We start from the raw sequence: 22,215 nt of genomic DNA, 5'->3' as shown, positions 1-22,215 counted from the left end.
AATTGTCTGAGGAAAAGGAAACAACTATAGATTTATAAAGGCTGGGCAGGTCAATGCTTCACTTCTATATTCTGTTTAATTCACCCAAACATGTTTAAAGCAAATTTAATGAACTTCAGAACGGTTGGTCACAGCACATGTAAATCAGCAGTCAATCACACTTACAGTGTTTATGTGGTGCATGATTCTAATTCCTCATTTTGCATAAACATCTCAGACTAAACAGCCAGGCTAAATATACAAACCTAAAAAAAATATTATTACCCACAGCTTCCAAACACATGGGCGAACATGACATCACTGATTCTAACAAAACAAAAGAAAACAATTTTCTGTGTCTTATTGGGAATTTTTTTTAATCGATTTTATTTTTCACAACAGCATTTTGAACAAAATGGTGTGTCTACTTTATAAAGAGGTATTTCAAAGGTAATAACAGGCAAAAATAACTTCTCGTATGAGGTAACTGAATGGTCTACTTCAAGGGGCAGACCTTTTCTGACAAACCTGTGTTCCAAATGTAGACATTATGTAGAACAGATAGACAGCAATTGTGTAATGTTGATAGAAGTAAAAGGTAGTAGGCTAGCTGAGACCCCCAAAGGCATATAAATAAGTAAAATAATAATTACAATATTTTAGTATAAATAATAAAAACTGGACATGTAACCTGTGCACCCCCATCTTTAGCTAAAATTTCATGATCGTGACCGGCCTAGTAATACCACTAGCTGAATGTATGGCAGCCCATCTCTTTCTGCTCAGACATAGATAGATTTTCCCACTAAATCCAGGAAGAAGCAATGCCCAAACAGGTGGCTTTCTGCAGTATATGGTAAAGCAGAATTGGCCAGGCACATTCATATTGAAATTCACAATCATTACATCTCATTTCAACAGCCATCAAAAAGTGAAATGAAAATAAGAGGTTAAGTCAAGATGTGAAAAGATGCCTTTGGAAAGAATTTTTCATTTTCTTTTCTTAAACCAGGGATGCATTGTTGTGCTAATTAAGATAATTGCAGTTCTGTCATGGTTGGGGGGAGTGGAGGCACACTTGCTTGCAGTCTATAAACTGGTTTCCAAAAAATAAACTATTCAATTCTAGATCTCTGTTGAACATAATTGGGGTCTTCATGGACAGGAGGAATCGTCATCACCATCAGAGCCACAGCTGAGTGAATCAATGAGAGTGGCAATGGTATTTACTCAAAAATACAGAAAATTTTCTTTTGTCCCACAATTTTCCTCCATACTCTGGAAACGCGTATGTGTATGCATGCATACACGCACACTCCACCCCCGTTCACCCACGAACCCTTCTTGAGTCATAACGCTGGACAAGATTAGACCCCATTTGCTCTCTGTTATCACTGTAATTTAACTCAGTCATACAGTGAGAGATGTATAAGCAACATTAATGCTATCGCTTATGTGTGAGGGCTTGTTAGAGTGCAACCTCTTAAGTGTTCTCTTCAAAGAGCGTGGCTCCTCAGAATGCAGTAATTAACACGGTCAGGCAGCCAGGCAGCATGACCTTGTTCAAGCTGAAGCGGCGGTGTAAAACACTCTAGCTTCCTCTTGCCTTTGGTGGCTACACTAACTCCTGGGCAGAAATGGAGCTGCTCTGCACGGCCTTAGACACAGACCGAGCAATCATTTACTTTTCCATAAACGTGTGCTGCTCCCCTGTGTAGGTGTTCTAACCGTAGGAGAGATTACATTACAGCACCTCCAGGCTACAATCTCCAACGTGGCTGCTTGAAAATCTGTTACATGCTTTAAAAAAAAAAGGGGAAAAAAAATCCTGCTTCCTCACTTTATTGCTCCTGGCTGCTTTTGCTATCTGACTGTTTTCTGCCCTCTGTTGTTAGAGATGGAGGAGTCTCCAGTGGGTGCTTATAGAAAAAAAAAGAAAACACATTCATTGTGCTCTACTCTCTTTCTCTCTTTCTCTTTCTCTCTTTCTCTCTCTCTCTCTCTTCAGCATTTGTGAGATCACTGCTTTACTATGCATATCACATCCTAAAATGCCTGCGAGTGTGAGAGAGTGCGTGTCTCAGCAGATCTATGTGTGAGGACACAGGGGGTAAATCTCTCCTACTGTTTCTTTCATTTATATTTCCATTTCAATTCAGATTTTTCTTTTTAAAAAAAAGGTCTTGGGGGCTAGCAGGCCCTAACTGAGATGATGGATAATTGTAACTTTGTGTAATTGTCACTCTGCTTGAGGCACACACCTCCAGTGCTTCTGAATGCCTTGGAGGACCATCTAGCCACTCCATTTGCATTTCTCCACTCTTCTGCCTGGAGAGGTATGGCTAATTCCCCATAAATGCACTTATTTGCGTGTGGAGGCTAGCCCATACAGTGCACGCTGACATATGCATAGACGCACATCTATGCTTTAATATACATTTCCATACACACCATTTGATGCACACTACATGTGCTTTGATGTGCACCTAATTGTAAATACAAATACAAAAAGTTCCCAACTCATGGATGCAACAGCCATTGCCTGCATTCTGCCTACAGTGTACCTTATAAATATGTATATGAGGTGTAGATACGGAGCAAGCTGAGTGTTGTGTCATAGCCTGCCTTTCTGCAGATGCTGCTATAATCAATCTTACTCTATTCGCATTCATGTGGTTCTGCTTACACAGGACAGCTGTTATATCTGCTGTTCAACACTGCTGCCTGGTATCTAAGGAAGATTCTCCAAAGAACTTATCTGAAGCAAAACACCAGGTTCAAGGCCTGCTGCCTCCCATCTGAGGTTGTTAAGAAACCTGCCCTGTATGTTTTTAACCAGGCCAAGCAATGAAATATCACAGAGAATTGACAAATGTATTAAACAGAAATCTAGAACCAACACCTTAAACTATACTAAGTTCTTACACTGAGCAATAAAAAGTTAAAAAAGAAACCTTAAATATTAATAAGCCAAAAATACAAAAATTAACCATCACAGCTATAGGAGGTGCCTACTCACCTCCTACAGCTGTACTGCAATAGTCTCTGAACAACATTTTGGCTTAATCCAAAAACTAGGAATCCCCCTTTACATGACATATCTTGAAGGTGGGAGAAATTTGCAAAGACTACAAGCACTTTGGAGCAGATGCATGGCCAATTTCAATTCCTTTACAGCTAAATCGGCAATGGCCAATTTCTATTTTGATTTAAATTCCCATAGCTAACATTGTGTGGGCTAAACAAACACATGAAACCCACTAGTAGCAGTACTTTTTGCTAGCCATATAACTAGTTGGAATATAAATAATCACAATATAAATAACACTCTTTAATAGGCCAAACTCGCAATTTAAATTCTTAAATGAAAAATCTGTTTCTTATTCAAATAGCCTGGAATCAAATAAAGAGCTACATCAAAAGGAAGAGGCAACAGGCTCTTTAGCACAACAAGTCATAGATAATTATGCTACAACATTTTGGTATTGGTGTAGCACCAGCAGCAGCATTTGAATACAACATGTGTGCACTTGCCTGGATTATATTATTCAGGTTATAAAATTAAACAGAACATTTTCTTTTTGATCCCAATAATTCTATTTTCAAGTCTTTTAGCATTAGCATTTGCTTCTTCAGATTTGCTAAATTTCCACATGCTGGACTCCACAGGCTTTTTTCAAATGAATTGTGTCTTTGATGAAGAAAAAAGCTAAACTGTTTGATGACCAAAGTTAGAGTAAGAGCACCTCTAATGCTAATTACACCACAGCTGTTAGTATTCTATGGATCAGGCTTTGCTAGCAGTCTTTACTGCTGTGGGTATTCCCAAAGATTGCATGAACTAATGCATTCTGCTACTGTATCGCATAATGTATGCTGGCTGCTGCAGAGAGAGAACATTGATGGACAAAAACACAATATTCTTTTCTATTTCTTTCTTACATACACTATGCATTTAATTATATATCTATTTGCCACTGACCCTCATAATTAAAACTGATTTATGATACTGCTATTTTAACACAATCCTCCTCCCTCCACCCTTAACTACTGATTTAAACTCAACAGGCCCCTGAGGCAATGAATATATTGATGGTTAAGCTACAGGAATGCAAAGATTAGCCCATAGAAATGGTATTTAAATGTAACGAGACTTATGTAATGCATTGTTTTTCATTTAGTTATGCTAAGAGTGTGAGGATACAAGGACACTTGAGCTAACAAAATTATTTACCGCATGATCTCTTGAAAGAGAAGCTGAATGGTGAGTCGCAAACCTCATGGCTCAACAGTCTCTTTAATACGCTGCATGTACCCGTGCGCTCTGGACTGCCAACTCGCTCCAAAACAAGCCGTCTTTTTCATCCTTTTCTTCTTCATCCCTGCTTTCTCTCACTCCTCACAGACTATTTCAGACTAAATTACTGCTGCAATTTAACACTAACCTTAGAGTGGATTTCTCTAACTCTTTTGAGAATTCAGAAATTCTCCAAGGCCAAACTTGGCAGTGCGTTTTTGTGCTGATTTAGTTGTGTTTTATGAGCTTTGGAGCTTTTGTTAGAGCATTCATATCTCTTACCTTGGACCAGTTGATCCTCTTCATGACTGTATCAGGCTTGTAGATTTTCTTGGGCTCCAGCCCATAAGGCAGCTTGTCAACAGGTGGGGCTGGGGGGATACCTGGAGCTCCAAAGAAAGGAGGAGGAGGTGGAAGACCACCGCCAGGTGGGGGGGGTGGAGGTGGAGGACCACAGCCAGGTGGCGGCGGTGGCGGTGGTGGTCCCATGCTTGCCGCAAGGGGAGGAGGTGGAGGGGGTGGAGGAAGTGGGCCTCCTCCAGGCGGAGGTGGGGGAGGGGGAGGGGGTGGTGGTGGAGGGGCGACTCCCCCAGGTGGCAAGAGAGTACTTGGAGCAGCACCAGGAGCTCCAGGACCTGCTGCAATCTGGAAGGAGAAAGAAAAGAGTCAGAAATATCCACAAAGACACAGGGGGCTGCTCTGAACCACTGTAGTCTCCCCCATCAGCCTCTACACTCAAAAGCTGTGGCTTTTATCACCATTACGTGCGTTACTCCATCAGGGCTAATGGGTGATACAAGGCTGGGGAAGAGTGCCGGTGATATTGGTGGTTGGACAGGATGGGGAAGGGGGAAAGCACAGTGTGTCATAGCAAAAAGAGACTACTGTGAAACAAGTCTAAAAATGTGTGTGTGTGTGTGTGTGTGTGTGTGTGTGTGTGTGTGTGTGTGTGTGTATCTTTTTCCCTGTGTGAGCTGATAAAAGCAGACAGAGGCATTAAGGCCACCGTGGCCTTCCCTTGGGCTCTAATCCCACAGCAGTGGTGAGTATCTGCTAGGGTGGTGTGTACAGCAGAGTCTATGCCAGGCAGAGGCCAGTACTCCAAGGAGCCGGAGCAGGCTGTCTGCTGCCCTCACTGGAAAAACTGGAACATAACACTTTCTGAAAGCAGTACAAATGTACAAAGCCAGATGTACTAAGCCTAAGGTTTTGGATGAAAACAGGACACATTCTGCCCAAAAAGCATGTTATGTACTAAACACAATTGTAAAAACAGATTTTGTGTAGAAAAACACCATGTTAATTTTTACTCTCTCATATATGCATTTGAAAGACTGCACTTAACATGTAAGTATTGTGCAAAACTGTGTTGTTATCTTTGGGTCATGGAATGCATTCAGTTTTCTAAAGCACATTAACTTTACCAAAGTCTGGAAAGCACAGGACGCTAGTCTTTCATAGAATTTTCTCCACCACTTAAAAGCAGAAATAAATTAGCTGTAGTGCCTCAAACGCACGTACTGCAAGGCTGCACCATCAATGGCCACAGTCATAACGGACCGAGGCACAGGCCTCAAAGACGCATTGAAAAAACAGTAGAATCAGAATTAGCATTAACTTTTCATTTCATTGTTTTCAAGATTCTATTATGCCCTTGTAGAATGTTTTGGTGGCAAAGAAATGGGGTTGGGCAACGTAAAAATATGTATCGTTATGTCGTATTAAGTGACAATATGCTTTCAAAGCATTCTGTGGATAGCATCAGTACTTAAAGAACAGTGATCACTTGCATGTTATATCACAAAGAGAGCAAAATTAGTCCTGTTTAATTTGATTTAGTGCAGAAGAGTATGCGAAATTTAAATAAAAATCACTGTACCCATAGTTTTGATGCTATTTTTAAAATTTAACTTTATTGTCTGTTCAAACCACAAAATATTGTTTCATTTATTATGAAAATGTATTGTGATGTCTTTGCCATATTGCTCAGCCCTAAAAAATGTAGGTATTAACACAGCTATCGTTTCTTCACTGAACTTGCATTTTCTCTTATGTTCCAAACTTGTTATTGGCCCCACTATTTTATTATGCCTTTTAAAGACTACTCCTCAAGTGCCATTAGTAAGTGGTCCAATGTGCAGTTAGAATGATTAGCTACAGGCTTTGTTAAATGAGTGTTAATTTTCATATATGTATTTTATCCGCATCAAAGCACATTTTGTGCTGTGGCTTCTTGAATACATACATCTGGCCCCTATTTTTAAACAAAAGGTCCGATATGTCACATGAATGGAAGGAAACTGTGCTTAGAGGTACTTAAAGGTTTCTATGTATATGATGTCATTTCAAGTAGCTGGTGCACTCCTGCAAATTTTTGGGGACAATTGCCCAAAAAAAAAATAGATTAAATTAAAAGTGTGTGCATGTGAGCATGCATGTCCAGTAGTGTATTTGTGTCCATGCATCTGTCTGACAGCAAATGTTGGATCCATGCAGGACTGGCATGAGTGAGATGAGCAGAGGGAGGAGGTGAAAAAAGCCTGAACTCTGAGTAACACTTAGCCATATCACCTCTGATGAGAAAACAGCCTATAATCAAACTTCTCAGGCCTCAGAGAAAGCTCACACATAAACAGACACACAAAATGCACATACACACACACATTTCAGGTCACTGTAGACACTCTCGTGCCAGGCAACAGCAGGAGGAGGACAGCCTGGCATCTGCTAAAGCAAGAGTAGCATGGGAACGAGTTTGAAATGATCATGTTTTTGCTCTCAAACAAATCACAGAACACACATGCATTAGAAGGATCAGAAAGATACTAGGAGTGATGTGCTGACTGACAAAATGATAGCATCGTTATTTATTTGGATATGAAATATGGAGAGTGTTGTGTGCAGTCTGATTCATCTCATTTAATCATAAAGCGTAACAGATGAGAGTAAACCATTAGACTTGATTAACATGTAAATTGCCTCTGTAATTTGCTAATAGATTAAGCATATGAATAGGATGCAGCCACCTGAACCTGCTGCAGTAATGAGAAGACTAATCGGGCTTTAACACTGATGCAACCAGTGGCTCTGTGCAGGAGAACTATCTATTCTTTTTTCCTTTGAGTAGCGCACTTTGGTGACAGTTCATATTGTTTATGTCCAAATATGATGGTGTGCCCTTGCAACAAAGCCTTCGGAAGGTCCCTGGCTTCCCACCTTGATAAGATAACTGTCTCCCCTATTGCTGAAGTTCAGGAGAGGATCTTCACAAAAGGAAAGCCATTACGGAGGAAACGGAGTAAAATGAATCGCTTTGCTGATAAGAAATAAAGCTGCAATGTCTTGACATGTCTGCCCCACTTTGGAACTCAGTAGCATAAACAGGTATTTAGAATCATCGATAATATGCCAGTCAGACTCTTTAGAGACAAAACGCATGCAAATGCTTCAATTAGCTTTACCATAGCTCAGATATGATTTGACCTTTGGATGATTAGAAACCAATCTCTTTCTCTCCTTCTCTTTTTTCACCTTTCTAACTTGCTTTGTGTCTGTCAAAAGAGCTAAATAAAAAAGTTCCCAATTTTCCAAAGCAATCTGCCTTCCTGTGCCCCACCCCCTGTTCTGCTGATGAGGGGAGTAATATGTGCCGAGTCACATTTTCATCTGCATTACTGAGTGTTTGATTACACAATGCAGCAGGTGGATTGTTTATTAGAGGGGAAATTAAAAAGGTGTAGAAGCATTGTGCAGGAAACTGGAGCCCCTTGACGCGTACCCCTTCCCATCATTATGTGTCTGTCAATCTCCAGCCCGCTGTGTCCCATTTTCTCTTTTAAGATTAATACAGGAAAATAGCAGCAAATTAGCTGCTAAATTAGAGCGCCGCCATTTCCGCGTCGACTTGGCCCTCTGTGGCGGTGCGTGCCGAGCACCAGGCCCTCCAGCCACAGGGATGGAATCTTAATCATCCTCTACTGCACAGCTTCGTCTCTGCCTCAATCACTCTTCATCTTCTCACAAACACATCTTCTTACATTTCTACCAAGGTGTACTTTGCTCTTTATATCCAGGAAAACCAGTATTTCTTTTCTGCCTCCGTTAAACTATATATTTATCCACTGTTAAGAGCCCGCTGGTTGGGTCTCTGTGAGAAGGCTTACCAATGTCCAAAGTTCAGGCAGCGGACATGGCAAACCCACAAGAGTGGCTTTTTGGCAGCAAGCCTTCTACTCTCCTTTCCCCTGCCTCATCTGCACCTCTCATTATCATAGGGGGGCTGGGATATGTAAAACTCAACATGTCCTGTGAGGACTGTGTATGTATGTGTGGTGTGTAGTGGTGTTGGGCTTTAAGGTTCAATGGGGAGAGGGCTTTAGGTGGGCAGAGGCAGTTACAGTTTGTGTAATTAACTAGGGCAGATGCACAATTAAACCTTTCCAATCTCATCTCTGATGAGCTGCAGCCAAATTCAATTAGAGTTGTTTACTTCAGAGGGCTATGATCCTATGTTCAAACATGAGGCTGATTTTGATTGTGTCTTCTGCCTGTTCTGGGTTTACATTCAGCCCTGGGACTGAGACTCACTCCCATTCCTTGGTGTTTACCTTGTGAAGTGCTTTGAAACCTCTTATGGTCACAGTCAGACTTACAGCATGCAAACGGACTTGGCTGTATTAATCAAAGCACTGTTTACATGTACTGCATAGGAACTGATTTTAGCATATATGTTTAGTAAGCATTAATGACTGCAAATCATGTCAAGCCAACACTACAAATCAAGCACTACGTTGACTTTTGGGGGATAATGAGTTTGATTTGATGCTAAATCTTCATTTAGATTTCTGCAAATGCAGGCCAAGTGACTGCACTCAGCATGCAACGGAAGAGACGGAACCTATGGTACGCAGAGAGAACCCACCTTGCTAGCATTCTCGTTGATGCGTTTCTCTGCCTCTGTGAGCTTGTCTCGCTCACTAGTTAACTGGACAAGTGGAGGATAGACACAAAGACAGATACCCAGACAGACAGAGCAGCAGAAAGGCAAATATAAAGTTACATTAGCTAGACAGAGAAAAGGACCAGAACAGTTTTAGTCACAGAACCAAAACAGAGAAAAGAGAAGATGAAGCAGGTAGAAGAAGAGAAGATATCACGTTATTTAAGTAACAAAAGCACTAAAATCTATATCTAAGCAGGGAAGGACAAAACAGAAAGGGATAATGAAAAAGTTCATAATTAAGAAATATGTTGTTGAAAAAAAATGTGAAAATAACACTTTGATAAAACTGTACCAGAATGTCAGATGAAGGCAGCCGAGTTACAAACTGTTAAAACACATGCTTTCCTGCTAATGAAGTGAAAACTGACATTAAGCTCAAGTACAAAATGAGTATGGAACCTTCTGAACCTCAATATACAAAAGAAATGTGATGTGCAACATTTTAAAATTCATAATGAGATGGTTAAAAATTTACAGTGGGTTTGGTGATCATTAAAATGCATCTTTGCTCTGTGCTTATGCAGACTGTGTTGACTGTTTTATGAACAGAAGACATGAAAGTATGGCAGTGTCACATTTTGTGAAAGTGCCCTTGGATTTAGTTCCTAAAATGCTCAAACAATAAGGATCCTCACAGACACACCAAGTGTTATAGCACAAGCTGAAAGAAAACCAAGTGAATTGCTTGTCTGTGTGATCACAGAGCAGTTGATGCCGCTTTGTACGCTTTAAAGATGCTTCCTGTGCAGCTTTTGGAACCTTGTGTTCTTTCATGTCATTTCATATTCTTATCTTTTTCTTCGCTTAGTTGTAACACAGCCATTGGTTTTAGCCTAAGAACTTTTCAGCAATGCTCTGTTCTGGCTTTGAATTCCCTCTGAATGGCCTCTTTGCAAGTAAAGAGAGAAAAAAAACATCTTATTCTTTTGCACTACAGTAGCAACATACTCAGCTACTTTTGAAATACACTTATATAGGCTTTCTTTCCACATTCCACTTCCACATAGTGGGCATGGTATCAAATATTAAAAATGTGTAATGGGAAAAGAAGATTGATTCTGCACTACCATAGTGAAGACTGTTCAAAACCCTTCAACTAACTGCAGTTTGGGGAAGGGGTGGTATCCTTACAGTGCAATGTTTTCTTTTATGCTGCATAGTTTGCAAAGAGTGTTAGAGGCCATGTCATTTGTCTTACACAGACAAGAAAGTATGCAGCTGTTCTTACTAAATTTCCAACAAATGAAGGAGTAAAGGCCACCGTGTCATTCAATACCACACAAAATGAAATACACCTACTGGCCTTATATCGGTCTTATTCCAATTTTTGCAACACATGCTACTATGTTGTCTGTGAAAGGTTATCACTTTAGCATCATTGTACAACAACAGCATTATTCTGTCCCTCATGAGCGCTTTTTAAGGAGGAAAGCACACTGTGTATATCTTAAGCATGGTAGCATCAAAAGGTGACTCTTCTGGGCGAATCCCATGACACAAGCCAATGCAACAACACAGGGTGCATGGCAACCATCTCTCACTCAGCACTGTTGTCACGTGCTCTGTCAGCTTAATACAGCCCAACAGGAAAGGCCAGAGCCCCTGTACTCAGTGAATACTCTCAACATCAGATCAGTCTGCTGACCGCAAAGGTTGTTAAAACCTTTTAGGCTGATGGCAAACAGACTGCTCCTCAGTAAACTTGTGTTCTGAATTATTAAGTGCATCAGCAGTTGATTTTTCACCACTGAAAATTTCCCATTTTCTCTATCTCTTTTAAATTAAGTTAGAGGGTGAGAGAAAGATAAGTTCCCCATGTAGTAACTAGATTGCATTTGGTTCACCTTAACGTGAAAAGACATCCAATCAGACTGAGAGAGACAGTAATCTAATTGATACATCAAGAATGGGGAGACTATTTATTATAACCAAGACATGCTCTTTTATGGCTCTGACCAGCAGATGATGTAATTTCCCTTTTTAATGTTCTTTTTTGTTTTTATAAGCAGACACATTTAACGATGTGGTGCAGTGTCTGTAATACGCTGCCGACCTGACTGGTTTTATTTTCACAAGCCCAGTTTCATTCCAACTGAAGGGCAAGCCAGTACAAAATTCGAGTCAGAAGTAAATTTGAATAGCTTCATTACTGTTTGTGCTTCAAGTACTGAGACAGAAAATCTAGATAAAGTGGTTATGGTTAAATTATGTGTCCTGTGCCATAAAATGACTAGCACTGAAGAACGTGTTGTTGCACACTGCTAGGCTGATATCAAAGTAAAATGGAGTAACAGCTTTTCTGTATGGGACTTTAAGAGAGACAGTGGGTATATGCCTGTTATGTGAGGCAGTTCTCATGTCTTCATCAATAGGACATGCATCTTTCTAACTCTTGCTCTGTTTGCACCCATTCATTGACAACACTTTTAAACAGCACAGAAAGAGTGGTCTGACAGTGCATGTCTTGCAAAGAATGCAATTTGACCATGAGCACATCTACATCAAGTCACATGGTAACATATACAAGCTTATATCTCTTTTAGATGTGTCAGCCTGCTCACAGGATGTGCAGGAAGCACTCATGCTAATATTCGGGTCTCTCTCAGCCAGCACTTTATTGGTTCCCCAGAAGAGGCCGATATCCGTTGATGTGAGAACGTTCCAGGGCCAAAGCTTTGAACATGTCTTCAGAGCACGTATGGGGAGTACAAGTCTCCAGGGTTCCACACTACTACTCTACCTATTAATGTGCTGAAAATGACTGGGCTTCAAAGCAAAGGAGAATGCTAAGGGGAATGCGAGAGGGAAAGGGAGGGTAAAACTACAGCCAAAAGAGGGGAAGACTTAGAGAACGAAGACAAGAAAGAGGGAAACAGGTTGAAAGCAGGTAAGCTGCCCTTTTAAAACACTGAAGAGAGAATCACATAACATAACATGGCATGGAGGAGAAAAAAAAAGAAAAGATGGGCTGATTGGCAAGTAATGTAAGAGGGAGCAGAGAGGCCTAGTCTCATGAATACGTGCAGAAGCTGAGCGATAGATGAATGAGGCAAGTAGCAGCAGAGAGGGAGTAAGTAACGCCCGGCGACACTGCATTCGTCCCAGATGAAGTGCGGGGTGAGGACTGCACACAAATGAAGTGCTGCGCTCAAAGAAGCGCACGGCTGCACCAGGAGAAATGGCCTATTCCAGCAACACCTCCATTAATGCGCCCATTTGGTGAATCAGGGAGAATGAATGGCGGGCCCCGGCTGCCAGGGCTCTTAATGATAGCAACTCATCTCATGCAGGGGAAAGCAAAAGGACCTGGCAAGACCAAGGAGTAACCAAGCAGGTGCAGAGATAGGAAGACAAAGTGCAGGCATTTGCAACCGAAATAGACGTGGTATCTGGGAAACAATTTCAGCTATGTATGCCATACCATCTTTCAGTGGTATTTTTTTTTTTAGTTTTTTATTAAATTCCATCAGCAGTCAGGCAAACTACTCTTTTGTCCCATGGTAGCCCTAAAGTATTTCAAATTGGGTTAAGAAGGAAATAGAAGTCATTTTCTGTGAGAAGGTTTGAGGGTTTTGTCTGGAAAGCAACGATGATGTGAGAGCCAGAGAGGAAATGCAATCCCTCATTGCAATGATACAATGGCCATGAAAAGGCTGCAACGGAGCAACTCAGAAGAATCAAATCGTACATTTTAAAGAGGAGATTGACCCTTTATTAAATCAAACAATCCCTCAAGTCTGAACATATCCATTTGGAGAAGCCTTGCATTCATGATAAAAGATAAAAAGGTTTCAATTTGACCAAATTAGCCAAGTCTTTCCCCCAGCAACTGCATTAGCAGTTACAATTACCGTTTGAAGCAGAGAGAAATTGCCTAATATGACCTCACAACACAGAGAAATAACTATTCATAGCCTTAAAGTGCTTGTATGGCTCATTTTCAGGGTACTTTATAATAGTGTCGAGACTGAGTAAACCAGCAGGCATTACTTTTTAAACCTCCATGGGCTGGAAATAATTTAATTTTTCATTATTTATTTATTTTTTTCCAGTGGGCTGGTTTTTGGTGGGTAATTGTGCAGCAAGGAAGTCAGCAGTGTTAAGGGGCTGGGTGTACTGTACACTGGGTGTGTAAGTAGCAGACTGCAGAGGCAGAGTTCTTTTGGGAAAAGATGAAGGAGCCATAACTGCTGGTAAAAATTCACATTAAAAAGTGTTTTTCGCAGTGCACATACTGAAAGAGGTTCAGCGTATGCAGAACACTGGTACATGGCTACCATGCCTGTATCAGATTGGAAGGGTTTTGGATAGAGGCTACAGTAGGCATATGGTTGCCTAGGGCTGGTGAGTGAGAGTCAGAAGGGTCTTTGAAAAGACCTGAAGCGATGATAGAGGAGCACTGTGTGTGGCCAGCTGTGGTAGGTGCGGTTTTACCTGGCTCTGCAGGGAGCTGATCTGCACCTCCAGCTCTTTGATTTTCTCCTCCTGTTTCTGCAGCTCGGCCTGCGCCTCCTGTCGTGCGCTGAACTCTTCGTCGAACTGCAAAAAGTCACAGAAACATACACACAATGCCTCCACAGGGACCAGCAACCACAGGACACATCAATACACACCTTTGCTGGGATGAACACATCTCATCTGTTTACCCCCCTCATAACTCTCCATCTTCCTCACCAACTTTTCCTGCCCTGCTCCTCTCTCCGGCGGATATAGGGCCAGGGTTGTATGTAAAATAATGTGCTTACATGGGCAAATATGGACTAAGAAGTCACTCGTTAGATGCTGATTTGGGAACCTCTGGCAAAAATACATATTTTGTTGAAGTGAAAAGAGTAAGCACAACCTCTGCAGCCAACTATTTAAAATATATTATTTTTTCTGCAAATGTTAATTCATAATTAATATATTTGATGAACTTAAAAAGAGTAGAATAAAATAATAATTGTGGCATGTGCAAAGGTTTGAACACCATACCTCTGGTAAAGTCTCAAAACTTAACTTGTTAGGCTTTGGTTGACTCATTAGGACTGGTTTGGCGCGTCAAAACCTGTTTGTCAGCTGATGACAATTCCAGAAGGTAATACATTTTCTGACTCCTCAAACATTGTGCTAAAACTCAACAATCATGGGCTCCTCTAAGTAGCTGGCTCTGGATCTGAAAATTATGCTAACTGAAGCCTACAAAGCAAGAGAGAGCTATAAAAAGATACTGATGCACTTCCAGGTCACATTTGTTGTCCAAAATGTCATTAAGAAAGTTAAGAGAAACTGTGGAAGTCAAGGCAAGATCTGGAGGATTACGAAAACTCACAAATGAAACTTGTATGTTGGCCAGAAAACCCCCAAATGACAGCAAAGGAACTGCAGGAAGCTTTATCCGACACAAGGGTGGTGGAGCACTGTTCTACTCTGCAGCATTGCTTGCAGAAACATGATTTGCACAGAGGAGTCATCAAACAGAACCATACCTGCAACCTCATCACAAAAGTCAACATCTAAAGAATGCAAAACAACATCTAGACAAGCCAGAGGAATTTTGGATCTAAGTGCTGTGGACTGATGAAGTAGAAATGGAACTGTGGGCATTATTAACAATGGTGTCTTTGGAGGAAAAAAGGAGCAGCATTTGATAAAAAGAACACCTTGCTAACTGCTAAGTATATGGGTGAAGCTATAATGCTTTGGGTTGTGCAGGAGGCAGTAACACAGGAAACACTACATGGGCAAATGGAAGAATTCTGGAAGCAAATGTCAGTCAAAAAACTAGATCTGTTCTGTTGTAGACAGAACAATGTCTACAGATTTAGACATTGTTCTGTCTACAACAGAACAATGTTCTAAAACATACTTCAAAACCCACCATGAAGTACGTTAAGAAACACAAGCTGAAACTTTTGGAATGGCCCAAGTTCTTGACTAAACATGCGTATATGCAAGACGGCCCAAGAATATCATAGAACTACAAGTGTTCTGCAAGGAAGAATGGGTGAAAATTCCTAAAACAATAATAGAAAGGCTCCTAAATGGCTACAAAAAGCGTTTGCAAGCCGTGATACTCGCCAAAAGTGGTGTTACTAAGAACTGAGCTGGAAGGATACCCAAACTTTTGCATGTCACAATTTCCATTTTATTTTTTTTATCAAATATAAAGTAACTGTAAAAATGGTTTTTTTTTTTTATTGATTTATATTACAGAGTTTGCTGCAGAGGTTTTTGTTTACACTTTTTACCTTAAAAATCAACAAAATATGTTATTTGCAGCAAGTTTCCACTATATCCAATTTAGAAAATAACATGAGACATTTTCAGAATATATACAGGGATGTACATTTGGTGTCCTAGTACTGTTATTCTAAGGGACTGGACAGAATTTTTGATTAAATCTGTTTTAAAAAGAGAGAGAGAGAGTGCAAGTAAAAACTCAAAAATAATGGATGACTGAGTTTTAAAGCAATACAACATCAACTTCAAATAAGGCATCAAAGAAACCCAGTCCACTGGGCTTAAAAGAAAAAAAAGTCCTCCCAGTTTTGTGTTTTTTTCGCCTCCTTTGTCCAGTGTCTCCTACTTGTTCTGTTTGCTCTGAAGAAAATTACACTGGGAAATCAACTAGGGGGATAAACTAAAAGGCAAAAAGTGGGGAATTAAAAAGAATGGACCACTTATCTGCATGAATCCTGAATGTCTCCTGGTGTGCTTAAGGCTTTGAAATAGTTCCTGTACATATTTGTAACATGCTCTCAGTATGACACAAACAAGTGTGCAGATAGTGGCACCAACACTGATTCTGCTCACACTGATACAGATCATGTAGCAGAGCTCCCAGCTATTGATCAGGCCAAAGCGATCAATGAGCTGTCTTCCTGCTCTGGGGAAAAATTTTGGTGTTGGGAACACAGTAGCATACCAATGGCCTCTGCACATGGCACAGGCAGACAAATGGCCTTACCTTTTTGGAGAACTCCGCTGCTCTCTGTTCACTGTCTTCCACCTTGGCCTTATCCACACACTGATCTGTCAGTCACACACACACACGCAGGCACAAGCAATCTCATTGAGACACACTGCAATTCCCACGAATTACACAACGCATTGTTAACATCCTGTTTAAGATTCAAACACAGGCTCAGGATGAAGACTACAGAAAGAGCAAAAGAGGGAGAAAGAAAAAGAGCAAAAAGGGAAAAATTAACTCGTCTTTGCCCCCCTCCGCCCCCCCACCCCCAAATATTCCCCACTAGAGATTTGCATTTTGTTCTGCAGGTTTGAGAAGTGAATTTAAAAATGCTGCCCCGCCACATTTGTTTTCAACTCCTGAAAGCAAAGCAGGAATTCAGAAAACCTAACACAAAAATTTGAGTTTTTGCAGATGGGACTGAAAACTTTTAATGAGCTTTTCTTGGCAAGTTATAGCGCTGTTTGTAACATAATGCCAAAAACAAATAATAATAAAAAAAGATACATCATTCTAATTTCATTAATTCCCCAAGAGTGGAAGAAAATGACTCAAGCATAAATCTGGCCCAAAGACTTTTCCAACATTCTATCATGAAGACTAATGATAAATATCTAGGAATGTAAATAAAGCTAGCAATGGCACTGAACCCAGTACAGCTGAACTGTGTTTACAAGACATGGTTTTATTGATAATGTTTTATTTATGCATAATGAGTGCACCTTATCTTGGGTGTCAGGTGAGTGCAGGTGTTTGTGAAAGGGTTCTCTAGTGGGACAAGGAGATGCTAATGAGATCCACTGCTTGGATCGCACTGTTTTCAGCATTACAGCTATAGCTGTGCTTCTCTGAGCACTACATGATTTAACACTCAAACACTTCTGGGTATAATTACAGTCTTAACAAGACCGTACCGAGTGAGAATCATGCTGTGGATTTTTTTTTCCATTTTTTTTTCCTGTGTATGACATTGACACTTTCTGTTTAAGATGTGAGCCTTACAGCTTTAGAATCTGAAGTCTTTTTTAACATACTCTTAGACCAATACTTTTTCACTTTTCACTTAGTATGTGAAAAAAGGAGTGAATTCAGCGGTAGTTAAATGTGTAATGAGCTAATCAGCTGAGATGTGAACACTAAGGGACAGTTTAAAAAGTCAAAATGCATCTTAAGATAAATGAATCCAAGAGTGCGATAAAAAGGACCGCCAGAATTACTTATAACGTACCAACGAGGTGAGTGAAGTCTACATCCAGCCTCTCCCTGTAGCCAAAGTCAGGGTCCATCCCACTCCGGTGAAGGACAATCTGAGACACACATTCTTCAATCACCTTGTAGTATTGAGGCCTGTGAGACACACACACCCCAACACACACGCGCACAGATGTGCGAGGACAAAAGTGACAAAGCTGTCAAATTACAATGAAATACAATTCTCATAAGACCCTCTAAGGCATAAAACTTCATAAATCACTTTGTAAGACTTATCTTTTAATAATATTTCATGCCACTGAAATAAGACTTGCTTCAGCACATAATGAAATCACTAAAAACGAAGCATGAAGCCAAAGACTAGCTCTGTGACTTTGTCCATTCAAGGTGACAACAACAGAACTGGGGCTTCCACGCCTTCCTCTCTAATTTGCAATCATCTTTGGCAATTAAGGGCACCAATAAAACCTGAGACGCAAATCTAATCAGTGTAATCTGTGTAATTAGGTGCACAATGGCAGAGAAAACATGGCCTTGTGTTTTTGAGGGGAGGTGGTGGTGGTGAGGGTGACAGTGGGGGGTCTGCATGTCTGGGAGTGAATGGGCCTGGGACTAGATGCTGCCCTGGCGCTTGGCATGTGACCTTTTCTGAGTTATATTATCAATTTTAATTGCAAGTGACATTTAGCAAATACAATGTCAACTTAAGCTGAGGTACAGAGTGGAAAATAATTATGTTCCAAGCATGACCTTGAATGTCTCCTGCAGACATGCAATTTTCCTACCAGAGATGTGTCATCTCTCTTCTTTTCTCCTTGCAGCAAAACAGCTCCTGAATTTTAATGATGGCTCTGGTGAGGGCCACTTTGCTCTTAACCGGAATTGCAGAAAAGTGATTCCTGGTGATGCTATTTAACTAACAGGTATTAAAAAAATGTGGATGCCAGTAGGGTGGATTTAAAGTGATTTGACGTGACTACACTGTTCCTGTTACACCTAGTGCCAAAGCTGTATCATTGTTTGCAGGACAGCACTTGGAGTTCACATGGAAACTCAGAAGGATTTTATTGTTCCGAAAGACGGAAGCCTGGTAACTACCTCCTAATGGTAAAATCTCACAGCATGAAAACAGCTTTTCTTCTTGCAGCAGGTTGGCTCAAATATATGCTACACAAAGTGAGTTTCTAAGCAGGCTATAGCGCATTTTCAATGGGACGAATGCTCCTAAAGCTCTTGCTAGTTTTGGATTTCAAAACCAAATCAGTTCTGTAAAAAGCATGCTTGCTAACATCTGACGATACTATTCCTAAGAGGATCCTTACGTTTCAGCCAACATATCACAGGCAGACATTTCTTTGGTTATGGCCTGTGTTTTACTTTGTAATGTTCCCCATTGATCTCCATGTATACTAATGCTTTCATGAACCCAGAGGGAAATCAAGACAGGGAGCTAAACTAAGATGCAGGGAAGTGTGCTGACACTGGATTAGCTGCGCTCCAATTTTGTCATGAGTACACAGTGTTAGCCTGGTGCTTTTCAGTGATACTCAGGGTCTCAGATCAGAGCATGGCTAGCACACTGATAAGCCAATCAAAGGCTGCACGGATTTCTCCTCTGACATTGGACACAGGGATAAGAAGAACCACTGGTGAGCTCCAAATCAATTAACTGTTGTAAGCTTATGCAATTATGAGCCAGACAGTAGGTACTGTGTGTTGTTTTCTCTCTTTTAATGTTGTTTTTGACAATACATTTTAGCAGAAACTGAGAGAATGCTGGTGTTAAAAATATAAAGTGTTGTATTCACTTACTTTCTTTCCTTCTTTTTCTATCTTTCTTGTTTCATTTACTTATGTATTTCAAGTAAGAACATGCCTGTTTAAAAACTGATTTACAGAATTATTGTTTGGCAGTGTTGCTTGTTATCACTTGCAGACTGATCCTTCTAAATAAACATTATTAAAACATATGTGTAATTATATTCCAATTATCATCCAATGTACAACAGGACTAAATACGACAAACATGTAACATGGCAACTGTAGCTGATTGGCCTGCAAGTGTTGCCATGCTTGGCTTAATGGTATGGACTGCAGCTTATGCATGTCATTATTATCTCAATAAGCAGCCCTATTTTCCCAGCGTCCTGGCTAGCGTGATTGCCGCATGCTGGAGATAACTAGGGAGAAGAAGAAGGCTGACCCAGAACTGTCAGACCCCACCAGTGGAGACAGCATATGTCCCCCTCACCAAAGCACCACTCTCTCTCTCTCTCTCTCTCTCCCTCTCTCTCTGGCACCTTCTTGCCTGCCTCTCATCTTCCATCCAACCCCTGCTCCACATCACCCATCAAATCCTCACATCAGTCACAGCCAAAAGCAGGAGATGTGCTCCATATTCTCTCGCTCTGATCTTCCTCTTTAAAATGTCCTCCTAAAAAAGGATGCAACACAAAAAAAAGTCTGAAGGACAAACTACCATTTAACTTGTGATACCTTGAAGGGTTAAAAGGAATTTGAAGATGTAGAAGTTGCTGGTTCTTTTTTGTTTTTTGTTTTTTTTTTCTAATTTAAAAACGAAAAGAAAAATCTTTGAAACATCTGATCTCGTTCCTCTGTGCAGTTTCTTGGAATGGCAGATCTCCTCTAGCTGGCTTTGATCATCAGCATGTCCCCAACACCTATGGACAAGACAGCTGTCACCGTCTGATGTGAACTGACAGAGAGAGATGCAACCGTCCTGTACCTTCTTCCCCATTCCCATGGAGACTTAGTCATCAAAGCTCGCAATGATCTTAAGGGTTTCCTTTAATCTAAAATTATAGCCATACCATTTCCCAACCAACCAATTTAATCTGCTACATTGAAAGATTTCCGAGGTTCAAAGACAGGAGGCATGTTGATGATGAATTGAAGAGAGCTGTATATAGCAACCTTGTGACATGGCTCAATGAGCGATGCTTGGGATTATACATCCATCTCTGAGCGGGAGCAGTGGAGATATATTTATAAAAGCATATCTTTAATAAGCACATTCATTTTTAATGGCCGTTTGTAGTGATCCTGGCTTGCTGTCAGATAGAGGGGTCTGGCGTCAGAGCTACAGACTGTGCCGCTATACTCCCTGCTTAAATGTGTTTTTATATTTCTCAATGTCTCCAACAAGCCAGCGTATACATTATTCATAACTCAAAGTGAGCAGTAACTTGTCTATGGTAAATTCCTCTTTTTCGTTCCATCCAATCCTCCCACTCTGCCTCTTTTTCAACATATTTTATCTCAGCAAAAGGTCTGACACAGCAGTGAATTGATCACTGTCACTGGCTTCAGAGGAGCTGGGCTGCTCCTGGCCCCTGACTGACACGTTTATACAGCCAAGTTATCTCACAGAGAAACGGCAGTCTAAAAATGATGTCTTAATCGCTCACATATAAAATGGATTTATGTTTCCAGTGCAGACATTCTTTCACTGAGCATTTTTTATGGAAAAAAAAAATCAGATTTCTGGCTTCCACTAACATATCAAAACTGTGGTTTGTTCAGTCACACCTTGCCTATAATAGGGAATAGACAACAACCCCATCACAATATTTCAGAGGATCTCAAGAGAGATTCAGAGGATCTTAAAATTATGCTTCAAGGGCTATTTTGCTGAGTCTCTATTGGAAACACTAATCCCTACAGTATGTCAGAAGAATTAAAATAAATGAGTGCCTTTGAAGTTAAAATGCCTATAGTCAGGTGGACATTAGTTTTATTTATCATTTATATTTTGGTTTTCAACTTGGTTGTAGTTTTGCTTTCATTTTCTGAAAAAGAAAGAGTTTTAGTTCAGTTTTTTTTTGTTTTAGGCTTTTATTTTAGTTTATGCCTGTGCCAAGTATTACACAATTGCCTGACACATTCACAGTTTAAATTTACGTTAACATCACAACAAACAGCATGTGAATCATGTGCACTTTCATCCATTGAGTTGAGGCAAAAATATGTAAATAAAAAGACTTCATAAAATACATTTTTTGAGGCACCTTAACATCTTACAAACATCTTACAAACTACTACTAAGCATCACTAGAAAGCAAGATATATAATCAGCCAATTCGACAACTTCAGGCTTGTAACTTCATAACTGTATTCACAAAACAAAAGACATTTTTTTGTTATATGGCAGTTGAATGCTAGCGATAATTTCTTGAGAATGAGAGGCCCACCCATAACACTATTTAGTGCTTGTTCATTTGTAGTGGACATAACTAAATATGATTTACTTTTCCTACTTTTAAAAATGTATGTTTTTATTTTTATATTATATTTCTTTCACTGCTCCTTTTCATTTGTAATACTTTTCATCAACAACAATAACCCTGTGCTGATAAGAAAATTAGCAGATTAGCAGAGGAAATGATGCTTACCTGATGTAGTAGTCATTCCTGATGAGCAGCAGGTGCTGGAGCATGGACAGGAAGTAGGGCTCAGAGGCTGTGTCTTTAACCATGTTGGACAGAAGATGGTACACCTCACCCATATCGGTACACACAGGGTTAAGGAATGATTTGCTGGGCTTTTATTTGTCATTCAACACCATGATAACATACAGAGACCTTTGAATATGTAAAAGCAGGTAAAATGGTCAACCAGTCAAACGGCCAGTTCTCAACCTCAAGCATCCGTACTTTGCTGACGTATGGCGTGAAAATAAGCATGTTTGATCCACGAGCAGAAAGGAGGGTGCATCCAAATGCCAGGCCCCATGCAGATACTGGGACATAA

At 40.4% G+C, this 22,215-nt stretch overlaps 1 protein-coding gene across 11 annotated transcripts in view; it reads right to left on the bottom strand.

The window, feature by feature from the left end:
- The window catches only part of diaph2 (diaphanous-related formin 2), a 444,886-nt gene that overhangs the window by 283,348 nt on the left and 139,323 nt on the right, over positions 1-22,215 (bottom strand). For 10 of the 11 annotated variants that reach the window (XM_036568916.1, XM_036568915.1, XM_036568920.1 and 7 more), the window contains 6 exons: positions 21,858-21,974; positions 17,462-17,580; positions 16,228-16,292; positions 13,713-13,817; positions 9,198-9,260; positions 4,559-4,921 (listed from right to left, as the gene is read on the bottom strand). In XM_036568916.1, the coding sequence (XP_036424809.1) occupies positions 4,559-4,921; positions 9,198-9,260; positions 13,713-13,817; positions 16,228-16,292; positions 17,462-17,580; positions 21,858-21,974 (832 nt within the window). The remainder of the gene's footprint in view (positions 1-4,558; positions 4,922-9,197; positions 9,261-13,712; positions 13,818-16,227; positions 16,293-17,461; positions 17,581-21,857; positions 21,975-22,215) is intronic. The other variant, XM_036568927.1, reaches the window with a different exon arrangement.

Source organism: Colossoma macropomum, unplaced genomic scaffold (genome assembly GCF_904425465.1).
Source record: "Colossoma macropomum unplaced genomic scaffold, Colossoma_macropomum, whole genome shotgun sequence".
NCBI lineage: Eukaryota > Metazoa > Chordata > Actinopteri > Characiformes > Serrasalmidae > Colossoma > Colossoma macropomum.
This window is presented reverse-complemented; position numbering and strand designations above follow the sequence as displayed.